Source organism: Bubalus bubalis, chromosome 19 (genome assembly GCF_019923935.1).
Source record: "Bubalus bubalis isolate 160015118507 breed Murrah chromosome 19, NDDB_SH_1, whole genome shotgun sequence".
NCBI lineage: Eukaryota > Metazoa > Chordata > Mammalia > Artiodactyla > Bovidae > Bubalus > Bubalus bubalis.
The window spans coordinates 29,896,081-29,909,653 of NC_059175.1; the positions used below are offsets into that span (position 1 = coordinate 29,896,081).

At 39.7% G+C, this 13,573-nt stretch overlaps 1 protein-coding gene across 1 annotated transcript; it reads right to left on the reverse strand.

Moving 5' to 3' along the window:
- Positions 1–2,427: 2,427 nt before the first annotated feature.
- MRPS30 (mitochondrial ribosomal protein S30) lies at positions 2,428–11,141 on the reverse strand. Its single transcript, XM_006043035.3, has 5 exons — positions 10,528–11,141; positions 8,658–8,803; positions 7,230–7,335; positions 5,356–5,532; positions 2,428–2,974 (listed from the first exon to the last, which is right to left on the reverse strand). The coding sequence occupies exons 1-5, from the start codon at positions 11,114–11,116 to the stop codon at positions 2,685–2,687; spliced, it is 1,308 nt and encodes a 435-aa protein (XP_006043097.1). The 5' UTR covers positions 11,117–11,141; the 3' UTR covers positions 2,428–2,684.
- Between the last annotated feature and the right edge of the window lie 2,432 nt (positions 11,142–13,573).

Here is a 13,573-nt window from a genome sequence, read left to right on the forward strand (position 1 = left end):
AATTCCCTGGTGGTCCAGTGGTTAGAGCTCCATGCTTCCACTGCAGGGAGACATAGGTTCTATCATGGTTGGGGAGCTAAGATCCTGAATGCCACACAGCATGGCCAAAAAAAAAAAAAAACAAAACAAACAAACAAAACCAAGAGCAACAACAAAGGTAATTTTTGGATGAACCGTAATTATTAGCAAGAATAACAATTTTACCAACTGACAACTGATTTTGAAACATAGCAAATCTAGTTTCCCAATCTTTGGGACAGAACAAATGCAACTAGCAGAAACATATTAATGTTACTTCTAAGGTCTAAGAACCTAGGTGGCATATAATTCATCAGGTGTATTACTCATCATCTGTGAAACCTTATTAACGTCACTTTAACTCTCTTGAGTCGGTTTCCTATTTGTGCAAAATATTGTTCATGTTTTGGAGGGTTTGTGTAGGGATCTAAAACTCTGTGCCATGTTATTACCTAAATATTTTAAAAAAATAACAAAACATGTACATATTCTCAAGCATTTGAATTGCTGTCTTTATATCACTTTTAAAACCACAGAAAATGCAGCAGGACCTGTGGAGTCTTCCAGGGAACAGAACTCCTGTATCCCCCATCTCTTATTTATAGAAAAGCTTTAGTCTCCAAGGCCTTCCCTGAGTTCCAAACAGCAAATTCAATCAGAGAAATGAGACAATGTAGAAACAAGCAAAAATAGTCAGGCAAGACAATGCTCAAAATATCACACAATTGCACTCATCTTACACGCTAGTAAGGTAATGCTCAAAATTCTCCAAGCCAGGCTTCAGCAATATGTGAATCATGAACTTCCTGATGTTCAAGCTGTAATTAGAAAAGGCAGAGGAACCAGAGATCAAATGGCCAACATCCGCTGGATCATTGAAAGAGCAGGAGAGTTCCAGAAAAACATCTATTTCTGCTTTACTGACTATGCCAAAGCCTTTGACTGTGTGGATCACAATAAAGTGTGGAAAATTCGGAAAGAGATGGGAATACCAGACCACCTAACCAGCCTATTGAGAAACCTGTATGCAGGTCAGGAAGCAACAGTTAGAACTGGACATGGAACAACAGACTGGTTCCAAATAGGAAAAGGAGTATGTCAAGGCTGCATATTGTCACCCTGCTTATTTAACTTATATGCAGAGTACATCATGAGAAACACTGGGCTGGAAGAAACACAAGCTGGAATCAAGACTGCAGGGAGAAATATCAATAACCTCAGATATGCAGATGACACCACCCTTATAGCAGAAAGTGAAGAAGAACTAAACAGCCTCTTGATGAAAGGGAAAGAGGAGAGTGAAAAGTTGGCTTAAAGCTCAACATTCAGAAAACAAAGATCATGGCATCCGGTCCCATCACTTCATGGCAAATAGATGGGCAAACAGTGGAAACAGTGGCTGCCTTTATTTTTGGGGGCTCCAAAATCATTGCAGATGGTGACTGCAGCCATGAAATTAAAAGACGCTTACTCCTTGGAAGGAAAGTTATGACCAACCTAGACAGCATATTAAAAAGCAGAGACATTACTTCGTCAACAAAGGTCCATCTAGTCAAGGCTATGGTTTTTCCAGTAGTCATGTATGGATGTGAGAGTTGGACCATTAAGAAAGCTGAGTACCAAAGAATTGATGCTTTTCAACTGTGGTGTTGGAGAAGACTCTTTGAGAGTCCCTTGGACTGCAAGGAGATCTAACCAGTCCATCCTAAAGGAGATCAGTCCTGGGTGTTCATTGGAAGGACTGATGTTGAAGCTGAAACTTCAATACTTTGGCCACCTGATGCTGCAAAGAGCTGACTCATTTGAAAAGACCCTGATGCTGGAAGGGATTGGGGGCAGGAGGAGAAGGGGACGACAGAGGATGAGATGGTTGGATGGCATCACCGACTCCATGGACATGAGTTTGGGTAGACTCCGGCAGCTAGTGATGGACAGGGAAGCCTGGTGTGTGCAGTTTATGGGGTGGCAAAGAGTTGGACATGACTGAGAGACTGAACTGAACTGAAGACAAAATAAAACATAGTCATAAAACAAAGTCAAAGACCTTTAGTTCCTCCTTGAGGGTTATAATTAATATTCTAAGACCCCAGCCAGGTTGGAATCAGGTTGATAATGTTGACTCCCAAAATACCACCTGATTATCTCATTACCATCCAATCAGAATAAGGTCCACAATCTGATCAGGCACCCTGCTTCCCTCCTCCTTCCCTAGCATAAAAGCTAAAATTCTATCTCAAATTAAAATCATTCTTTAGGACATTAGTTTGTCATCTTCTCAGCTTGCTGGCTTTCCAAATAAAGTCATTTTCCTTGCCCCAATTTCTTGTCTCTCAGATTACTGGCCTGTCATGCAGTGAGTGGTATGCAGTAAGTGATATGCGCTTACACACAGAAACAAATAACACCAAGTATTGAAGATTATTCCATTAGTCTCATCAGTTAGCCACATATGAATGAAATTATTTAAATCAACATACTGTATCTAAAATTAAATCTCTTAGTACCTTGAGCAAAATGAAAGGTCTAATCACAGGTTAACGTAAAGAAACATTTGTCTCAAAATCAATGTATTTACTATTTGACAGAAGTCTCATTACCAAAATTTCTTTTATTGTTCCTTCAGTGAAATTTAAGTATTCCCAAAGTCCCAAAGCAAATGTTTTTTCTTAATTTACCAACAGCTGTGCTTTGTCTTCTTCTGGTCTATTTAGTAGAAAGTGAACTAACTGAAGTAAAACGTCGTCATTAAAACCTTTGACATCATTATCTTCGATTGTTTCATAAAGAGGCATACTTTGTGTCCCCCAACATATATTTATACGAGGGTTGTTTTGATCAGCTTGTGCAGTCAGTGCTAAAGTGTTTAACTGGTAACAGAAAAAGGAGAAGTATTTTCCATCCGTGATCACACCCTGGGAGACAAAAGGTCGAGTAACGTCTGCTTCACTCCAGAATCCTGTAGAAGAAAAGTTGTGCTGAAACTCATATACAGAATATATTTTACCAAAACAAAACATGCACACTAGAGGATATAAAATACCTCCTATAAACTGGATATTTTACCTGCCAAATTTCTAAAGATCTCAATGTTTTCGCTATCTTCTCCATCCTAATTCTATATTCCATTTCTGCATCAAAAACTATTTCCTTCCTTCTAGGAGCCACAAAGTTCATGATACACTTTTTCAACAACTTTGGACTTCATCAGATTTCAACCTTAACTCACTTCACCTAAGAAGAGAAGTGAGGTCCATTTATGCAGAGGTCTCCACATCATTATCACCAACCCTAAATATGTTCAAATTTCCCTTATACCAGCAGCATCTACAACCCTATAACTATTACAGACATTTATTTCACCAAATCTACAAAAAAAAAAAGCCCTCAGAAAAACCCTTGACTTTCTAAGAACTTCAACCATGTAGTTATCAGATGAATTCTATGTCTTAATTTATAATTCAAAATCGGTTTTATGAGTTGTTTTCATTTTGCCTAGTGTATTTTATGTCATCATAAGGTTCTAGGATATCTGAATATCTTTATTATTCAAATTTTCTGGCTGTTTCTTGGTCCAGGCTGACTAGCTTTAATACTTTTAAATTCAAGGGGCATGCAGTAAGTTGTACATTTTGCCACATATATATTTTATATCAACTTTAATGAAGGCAGCCAATAAACAGTATTGTTAAAATACAGAATTAATTATAATATAAAAAGAAGTACTTTATTTTTCATGAATAAACAATGCCATTCTAACATCTTCAATAAAGTTTCCTCTGAATTTTTCTGATTGTCTACTTGTATTCCTACTCGTCTAGTTAGTTCTATTATAAAGACATAAGTCAACAATTGTGAGTATGAGGTTAAAAATACATATACAAAGGAAAAAAAAGGTGAGCCTGGCAATAATTAAATCACTGTTAAAACTCCTCCTGGATGTTTATATAGGAGTAGCAGCACCCCACTCCAGTACTCTTGCCTGGAGAATCCCATGGACAGAGGAGCCTGGTAGGCTGCAGTCCACGGGGTCGAGAAGAGTCGGACACGACTGAGCGACTTCACTTTCACTTTTCACTTTCATGCACTGGAGAAGGAAATGGCAACCCACTCCAATGTTCTTGCCTGGAGAATACCAGGGACAGGGGAGCCTGGTGGGCTGCCATCTATGGGTTGCACAGAGTCGGACACGACTGAAGCGACTTAGCAGCAGCAGCAGCAGCAGCAGCAGCAACCTAGGTATGAATTCTATTACTTTTGGTTTTGTAACAAAAGTCAAGTGGTTCCCAATGGGCTCTGAAAGTCCTCTGTGACATGCCTCCAGCTCCCTCTATCTCACTCCAGCTCCCTATCTTCATTCTCCCACTCCCTTTCTTCATCAGCCTTCATGATGTTCCTTAAACACTTCGAGTTTGTTCCTACCTCAGAGCTACCTGTCATTCCCTTTGTCTGGAAGTATCCTTCCCACAAGTTAATGCAAAGAGGGCTCCTCATCCTCAGGTCTCTGTTCAAATGAAAATCTTTAGAGACCTCTCCTGAATTAACTCTAAACGTCTAAAGTGATTCTACCCCATGCCTCATTTATACCTGTACCCTATGCACATTCTACCTTCCATCTAGTATATTCTCTTCAGAGCATCACCACTAATTGGAAGATTCCCTGAAGGAGGGAATGGCTATCCACTCCACTATTCTTGCCTGGAAAATTCCCATGGACAGAGAAGCCTGGTGGGCTACAGTCCATAGGGCCACATAGAGTTGGACATGACTGAAGTGATTAATACTTTCAAAAACACTACATGTTTACTATCTTTTACTATCCCTACTATAAGCTCCAGGAAAGCAGGATCTCTCTCATTCAACACTGTATCTCCAAAGCCAACAGTGCCTGGTATGTAAAAACCATAAGCCATTAACTGAATGAACTGTCTCCCAATCTACACCCTAGATATGGTCCTCAAAGAAATTATACATGATAACCGTGATTTAATCTAAAATTTAATCCATGAAAGCAGTTCATTTTCTAGTTTCAGAAAGCTGTTATCATCCAGAGTTGATTCAGTTAGCTAGTCTTTGAAATATTTGAGAATATCATCAGAAAAAAAATGCATTCACACAAAAATGGTCAAAGTAAAAGATGATGGTAACTACCAAAGTGTCACTAACCAACTACAAATGTAAAATATTTAATTATGGATTTTAAAACAATTGCATTGTGTGCCAATGCAAGTTTTCAAAATGTTAAGATTCTACCTACGTTTTAACCTAAAGAAAATAATTTGACCTGCTAAATTCTTAAAATGTTTCCCAGTAACATTGATGCCATAAAACTAGTTTTACCTTGATACATAGCCTGTGCTCCAGTCCAAGCGAAAAGGCTTGCAATAGCATTAGCTCTAAAAATGACTTCTATCTGATCAGCACAGTTTTGTTTCAAAAGCCGTTCCCTTTTTAATTTGTCAGGTAGCAGATGAAACTGGGTATGTCCATAACAGAGTGGATCTGCTGTCTTTGTTCCTGAGAGCAAAATAAAAACATTTCAGATGAAATGCACAAGTAGGGAATCTAGAAACACGTCCTCAGTATTTACTTCAAACGCATATATCTCCTCTACTCATTATGTGATCAGCACTCAAAATACATGAATGGAAAGCTTGGTTTACTTATTGTTTATAAAAAATTTCACCTGAAAGTACAATCTGCCAGCTATCATCAGTCCAAAGAATATATGTAAAATTTATAATTCCCTATTATGTCAGTTTTCTCAAACTCCTTGGTCATCATTGGGCAATTTGTTATTCTCCTGGTCATATTCACCAAAGGATGCAAACATTTCATAACTTTAAAAACTTTCTTTACAATGCTGACATTCTTGATTTTAGTGGAAAGTGTTTTCAACCAAAAGTTCCCCATAATTCACTCTCCAAGACCACCACAGTGATTGATATAGGACTGATAAAACAGTTCTGGAGGACCAGCATACAGCTGCTTTCTTAAAAATGATTTTCAGTCAGCTAGGAATTAATAAATAGGGAAAAAATAGCCCAAGTATAAGCTGCATGAGGGCAGAGACTAATTTTTATATTCCTGATGGTTATCATAGTTTGTTACACAAATGGGAGGCTTTTGTTGAAAAAACTCAATCACTATCTCAAATTCAGCTCTATACTTTTTCATTTTTGAAAAAACATACTTTTCCATATAAATAACAAATCAACAAAGCATAACATGTATAACTATTTTTTATGTTTTTTAAATTATGGTAAAAGTCACATTAAAACATACTATTTTAACCATATTTAACTGTATAGTTCAGTGGCACTAAAGGGATTAATCTCCAAAATAAACAATTAGCTCATGCAGCTCAATATCAAAAAACAAATAACCCAATCAAAACATGGACAGAAGACCTAAATAGACATTTCTCCAACAAAGGCATATAGATGGCCAAAAGTCACATGAAAAGATGCTCAGCATCACTGATTATTAGAGAAGCGCAAAAGAAAACTACCATGAGGTACCACTTCATACCAGTCAAAATGGCCATCATCAAAAATACACAACAAATGCTGAAGGTGTGGTGACAGGGGAACTTGCCTACACCATTGGTGGGAATGTAAATGGATATATTCACTATGGAGAACAGCATGGAGATTCCTTTAAAAATTAAGAACAGAAATACCATGTGACCCAGCAGTCCCAATCCTTAGCACATATCTGGAGAAAACCAGAATTGCAAAAGATACATGAATCCCAATGTTCATAGCAGCACTATTTACAAAACCAGGATATGCAAGCAACCTAAATATCCTTCAACAAAAGAATGGATAAAGAAAATGTGGTGTGTTCGTGTGTGTGTGTGTATATATATATACGTATGCGTGTGCGCATGTGTGTGCGCATGCGTGTGCGCCGAAAAATTAGTCATAACGAGGAAAAGAAATGTGTCATTTGCATGGACCTAGTGACTTTCAGGCAGAGTAAAGTTAAATCAGAAACTATAACTGTTTTTTAACCTTAAATATTGTAATTCAGTAGAAACATAAAATTTTAAATGGTAAGTTGAAAGAATATTTTCTTTCAATTTTCATGTATATTGCAACCTGAGGTGAGTTACATTGCTCATGGACAGGCTGAACTTCTCGGTCATCAATAATTAATTATGCAAATTTGCACAGGACACTTTGAACACATTTATTAAACGAGAAACTTACCAATAAAGATGGCATTTTCATATTGCCGTTTGAATAATGGGAGTTTGTCTGGCTTACAATTTTTAACAGGGACTTCTACAGGTACAGAATAATCCAGTGGCACAAACTTAAAGAAAAAAGTCATAAGTAAATTCACAGCAACACTAGCATATATTTTACTTACATTCTTAATAGTTAAAAATCTTAAATGATTAAACTCTAACATCTAATGATGGGCCAAATCTAGCCAGCTAACTGTTTTTCCAAATAAAGTTTTACTGGAACATAGTCACGTAAATTCATTTATATATGGTACAGGGCTATTTTTACATGATGAGAACTGAGAATGCAACAGAAACTTATGGCCCCTAAAGCCTAAAATATTTACTATTTGGACCTTTGCAGAAGAAATGTGTCAACCTCTGACATGGACAAACAGATAATATTCAGAATACACTTGCTTTCTCCAAAAGAACTGGATACCTGTAAAATGAATACTTCTAGCTGTAAAAATGCGATTTACAATGAGATAGGATAGTTCACTATAAATTATAATCATAAACTATCATCAGCATTTTTATATTAAGAAAATGAAAAGATTTGTATGGTCCTGAAAACTGATGTCTTAACCTCACTTAAAATTATTATCTGACCTCTGCAGAATATACAGTTAAAAAGCTGAAAAAGCATTTCAGATGAGATGTACTCCAAATACACTTGAAAGGAAAGGGCTCTACCCAAAGCTTTTTATCCTTCCTAACCCATTACCTAGCACAGGGGTCCCCGACTCCTGGGCTATGGACAGGTACTGGTCCACGGCCTGTCAGGAACTGGGCTGTAAAGCAAGAGGTGCGCAGCAGGTGAGCAAAGCCTTGTCTGTATTTACAGCTGCTCCCCGTGGCTCACAATACTGCTTGAGATCACAAACAACAGTGGTCTTAAAAATATGTTTGAGACAACTTCAAATCTCCATATGTTTAGGCAAGGCAGATTATCAAACCGCCACAAAAGCACTGAAAAGCCTACTTCCATTTCCAACATCCTATCTTTGTGAAGCAGGGTTTTCTGCAGTGACAGCAGGCAAAACGAAATTACAGACAGGACATAAGCAACATACTTCTGGTGTCATGGTCTCCCATCACCCCCAGATGGGACTGTCTAGTTGCGACAAACAAACTCAGGGCTCCCACTGACTCTGCATTATGGTGAGTTCTATAATTATTTCATTATATATCACAACTTAATAATAATAGAAATTAAGTGCACAATAAATGTAACACACTTGAATCATCCTGAAATCATTCCCCACCAACTTCTGCCCCAAGTCCAGGGAAATACTGTCTCCCACAAAAACCAGCCCCTGGTGTCAAAAAAGTTAGGGACCACTGACCTAGCATGCTGATATTTCCTCTTCAACTGTCCACAGACACATAAGCAATACATCCTTACCTCAGGGAGTTGTCTGGATATTCGAATCTGGTTGTGTGGTTTATCGTTTATTTGGTATCGCACAGCATCAATTCGACCTTTCCGATGACCACTAGGAATAATTTCTTCACCTCGCAACCAGTAGAAGTGAACTGGGCGGTTACAATCTATCAAAAGATATTCAAAACATTTTTATCTGATAATCTGAACAAATCTAGTTATTCTTAGAATACCAGGCTCAGCAACACAGAATTCAAGAACAACTGTGCTAATTGAAAATACACCAAAAATTACCCTTTGGTGCAAATTAACGTTTGAATTATGTGATAACTTAAATGATCACAACATAAACATAATGCTCAAACTGTTATTCTCTACCTGTGCCACAGTACATTAAGCATTGTGACCAAAGAAGTTTCTCAGTTAAGAATAAACCCAAAATAAGAGCAACAGCAATCTAACCAGATATAAAAAGTTTAGTAAGAGTCACAGCTGTCTCATGAATTACTAACTCAATCTTCACAATAATTCTCAAAGATATGTATAAGTTTTAGTATTAGTCGCTCAGTCGTGTCCGACTTTTTGCGACCCCATGGACTGTAGCCCGCCAGGCTCCTCTGTCCATGGGATTCTCTAGGCAAAAATACTGGAGTGGGTTGCCATTTCCGCCTCCAGGGGACCTTCCCAACTGTACATAAAGGTTGCCATCATCTCCATTACATACAAGAGGAACCTAGGTCTTGAGCAGATTAAGTCAACTTTCCCCGGCCATCAATCATGAGCAAAGTCTGTGATGTTTCCCTGGAGACCACTTCATTCCCAACTGGCAGGGAAGTAACAAGCACACTACAGGACTCAGTTGAACATACACCTACAGTTATAGTAACATTAACTCAATAAATATTTATTAAGATACCTACAGGGGTGGCAGATACAAAATCATGAACGCCTCAGAAACACTGATCTTTAAAATATTATCCATTAATTATTTTTCAAGCCTGCTTTTAACAGTAAAACAGAAGTTTTACTGTTTATTGGAAACCCAAAATGAATGGGTTTGAAGCCTGTCCTCCAAATCTACCAGCAATAGGTTCTTTGACTAAATGCACTTTATGACTCTGTGCTTTGGGTTTGTTTGGTTTTAATGAATACAGTGCTACCTACTGTAAAGTTATCGTAAGGATTAAATTTGGCACATATAAAGTACAGAACAAGGTCAGGCATAAAGTGCTAAATATACGTTAGGTATTTTAATCAATACCATCTTTAATCTTAACAGTTCTATGACCAAGTGGTACTATTATCGTATTCTCATCTTGAAAATAAGGAAAAACTAGGCCAAAATCGGTTTATAAACCGCCAAAAGGTCAGTAACTTGGTGGAAGAGCGAAAAGGCAACCCGAGGTCTGTCCCGCTCTCTAGGAGCCCCTTCTTTTAACCAGCACTACTCTTCCATTTGGCTGGACCTTCACTAAGCAGTACAGTTAGTAAGTGGAAGCAGACACGGCAACCCAGTCTCCGGACGCGGCCCCTAGCTAGGAGCGAAAGGACTGGGAAAGAACTGACCAAGCAGAAAGAAATGAAGAGGGGGCAAATTTGGCCCAGAGAGAGACCTTACCAGGCTTCCCAGGTGGCGCTAGTGGTAAAGAACCCGCCTGCCAATACAGAAGACAGGAGAGCCGGCTCCATCCCTGGGAGGGGAAGATCCCCTGGAGCAGGGTACGGCAACCCACTCCAGTATTCTTGGCTGAAAAATTCCATGGACAGAGGAGCCTGGCGAACTACAGGCCATGAGGCAGTAAAGAGTCGGACACTACTGAAGCGACTTAGCACGCACCCACGGTCCCCTACTATCCCCACCTCCCCCGCCCCAAGGCGGCCCAAGGCTTACCGAGGGCGGCGGCAGCCAGGACGGGATTGTAAGCGCTGAGCAAGCCGGTGAGGGAAGCTACCAGTTGGTCCAAGAAGGGTGAGGCGACGGCGTAGCGTTCCTGGTAGATGGGCGCACGCTTCTTGCGCCGCAGAAAAAAGTGCTCCTGCAGGAGGCAGTCACAGACGGCCGCGCGCAGGGCAGCAAGGTCCACAACCTGCGCGGGCTCCCGATCTGGCTGGGCCTGCGGCGGCGGTAGCCCCGAGAGGAACACGGTCTTAGTGAAGCTCTGGTACCAGCGGTCAGCGTTCAGGGCGAAGGTCTGCGGGTAAACTACGTATTTCATGAACTGCATCTTGGTAAGAATTCGCAGCTTCTCGTCCACTGACTTGGCCGCGTGCACAGTGGCCTGCCATCGCTCCACTCGCCGCTGCCGTGCCGCCTTGCTGTCGGCAGTTAGGGAGGCCACGATCGGCGGGTAGCGCGCGACTGGGGCCGCCTTGACATCTGATCCGGTCACTTCTGGAGCCGTGACGGCGGCCTCGGCCGCGGTGTGCAATGACAGCCCTGGACTACGGAGCACAAACCTCCAGCACCTGGTCGCCGCCATCTTTTCCTGGGGTTCGGTCCCAGAGGTCAACTTTAGCAATTGTCCCTGCCTTCTTGCCGTAAGGACCAATCAAAAGGTGGAATCTGAGCCAGTTTGGGGCGGATGATTCTTAGTGGGCTTGAGAAACCTTACGTCATTCACTTCTTAGCCAATCATAGAGCTTCTACAGCTTGGTTTTTTTTCTTGATCCTAGGAGTTTGTTGAAAGGAAGAACTCGTGCACCGATAGGTTTTCCGAGATGTGGCGGGGAGGAGTGAAACTTTTAAATAGGGTATGTTGCCGGGAGAAGGCAATGGCACCCCACTCCAGCACTCTTGCCTGGAAAATCCCTTGGACGGAGGAGCCTGGTGGGCTGCAGTCCGTGGGGTCGCTAAGAGTCGGACACGACTGAGCAACTTCCCTTTCACTTTTCACTTTCCTGCATTGGAGAGGGAAATGGCAACCCACTCCGGTGTTCTTGCCTGGAGAATCCCAGGGACGGTGGAGCCTGGTGGGCTGCCGTCTATGGGGTCGCACAGAGTCGGACACGACTGAAGCGACTTAGCAGCAGCAGCAGCAGCAGCCTGTTTAGAAACAGGGCAAAATTTTGGCCAGAAACACTTTAGGAACATTCTTGAGCGAAACCTCTTTCCCTTGGCTAAATTTGCTCGTTTCATTTTTGGATATAATAACATCACTTTTCAATTTTAGTTCTTGAGGTTGAGACCTGTTATTGAAAATACTGATCTAACATGTTTTTTGATACATGCTTACTTTTCAAATGATGAAAGCATCACTCATAGATGACTAGTGCTAATTTTTAGGAAAATAATTCCATATCAATCTCTATGCTAGTTGATATGTAGTTTAATGATATAATTCACAAAAAGAGGAGTATACTTTTACTTGGGTTTAACTTTAAAAAAAAAAGGAAATAAAAACTATTAAGGAATTGTGTTTAAGTTTTGCATTGTGTTAAAAGCAGTGATTATTTCAACATAAGTTGGTCCCTACTACTCTGTGAGCTCCTTGAAGTAAGGACTGTTTTATTTTTGATTCTTCAGTGGCCAATTAATCTTGCATAGTGGGTACTTAACAAATATCTGCTGAAAAAATTCATCAAAATCAGTAAAACTATTAATATAAGGTCATTTCAGGTGATTTAATTTATCTACTCGCATTCCTATCTTAATTAGGAGCTGGAATATTTATTTGGATTTACTGCAATAATCCTTGAGGGTATTAAAAATCAAACATTTTGTTACTAAAAGGAAGTTATAATTTGTATTCCTTTAAGCTATAACAGGTGATACAATTTAACTCTATAAAGTTGCGAGTGTATTAAACTGACACTTAGATACCATAAATTCATTATTTTTTTCATTAAGTCATTAATATTTGAGCAAAGGCTCAAAGGAAGTGAGAAGTGAATCATGACTTGAGAAAAGAGAATTCTGTCAGAAGGAATAGTTGGCACAGAGGCCCTGAGATGGGAATATGCCTGGTGGGTTGAAGAATAAGAGGAGGGCACTGTGGTTGAAGGGAAGTGATAGAGGGGAGAGTAGTAGGAAATGGAATTAGGAAGGAAAGAAGCCAGAATTTATAGGTTCCTAGAGGCAATATCTAGGATCGCTAGGACTCTTACCTAATACTCAGAGGAGTAAGAATCCAGTGGAGTGTTCCACTCAGAGGGATGCATGGTGTGACTTAGGTTTTTTTTTTTTTTTAATTACTCTATGCATTAGGCTTTTTAATACCATAAGCTGGGGGACCTAACAACAGAAATTTATTTTCTCATGGTTCTAAAGGCTGGAAATTCAAGATGAAGGTGCCAGCATACTTGGGTTCTGGTGAGAGCTCTCTTCCTGGCATGAAGTCAACTCCCCACTTGCTGTGTCCTCACATGGTAAAAACTGAGCTCTCCTGGGCCTCTTATTATAAGGAGAGAGGCCTATCATATTAGAGCCCTACCCTTAAGACCATGTTTAACATTAATTTTTTCCATAAAACCTCTCTCTCCAAGTACAGTTACATTGGAGGTTAGAGCATAAACGTATGAATGCTAAAGAGACACAATTCAGTCCATAACACTGACTGATTTGGAAATAGATTATAAAACATCAAATTTGGAAGCAGAGAAATCAACTAGAAGACAGTTTGCCATATTTCAGGCAAAAACTCAGTGACTTGAAGAGACAATAGCAGTGAAGATAGTGGGAGTGAATATAGATCTTGAATTGAATGTAGGGAAGAGAAAGTATCTAAAATTTGGGGCCTAAGCAGTGGAATGAGAAAAGGCCAATGGACAAGAAATGCATTTTTCCTTTAATCTATCATCTTTTTTTTGGAAGGAAGAGGGCAGCAGGAAAGTGGATTTAAGATTTGGGGAAGGAATAGAATCTGTGAAACATATATTTATCTATATATGTTTATTTAGTTGACATTCTCCTGGAAGAAAATGGATATTATGATCTTTTC

Bases quoted from the DNA above. Each gene is read 5' to 3' on its own strand.
- MRPS30 (XM_006043035.3), bottom strand. From the start codon at position 11,116: ATGGCGGCGACCAGGTGCTGGAGGTTTGTGCTCCGTAGTCCAGGGCTG. The intron at 8,804-10,527 runs GTAAGCCTTGGG...ATCTTTTGATAG, and splicing joins CCTGGCTGCCGCCGCCCTCG to ATTGTAACCGCCCAGTTCAC. The intron at 2,975-5,355 runs GTAAAACTAGTT...TTTCTTCTACAG, and splicing joins AGCACAGGCTATGTATCAAG to GATTCTGGAGTGAAGCAGAC.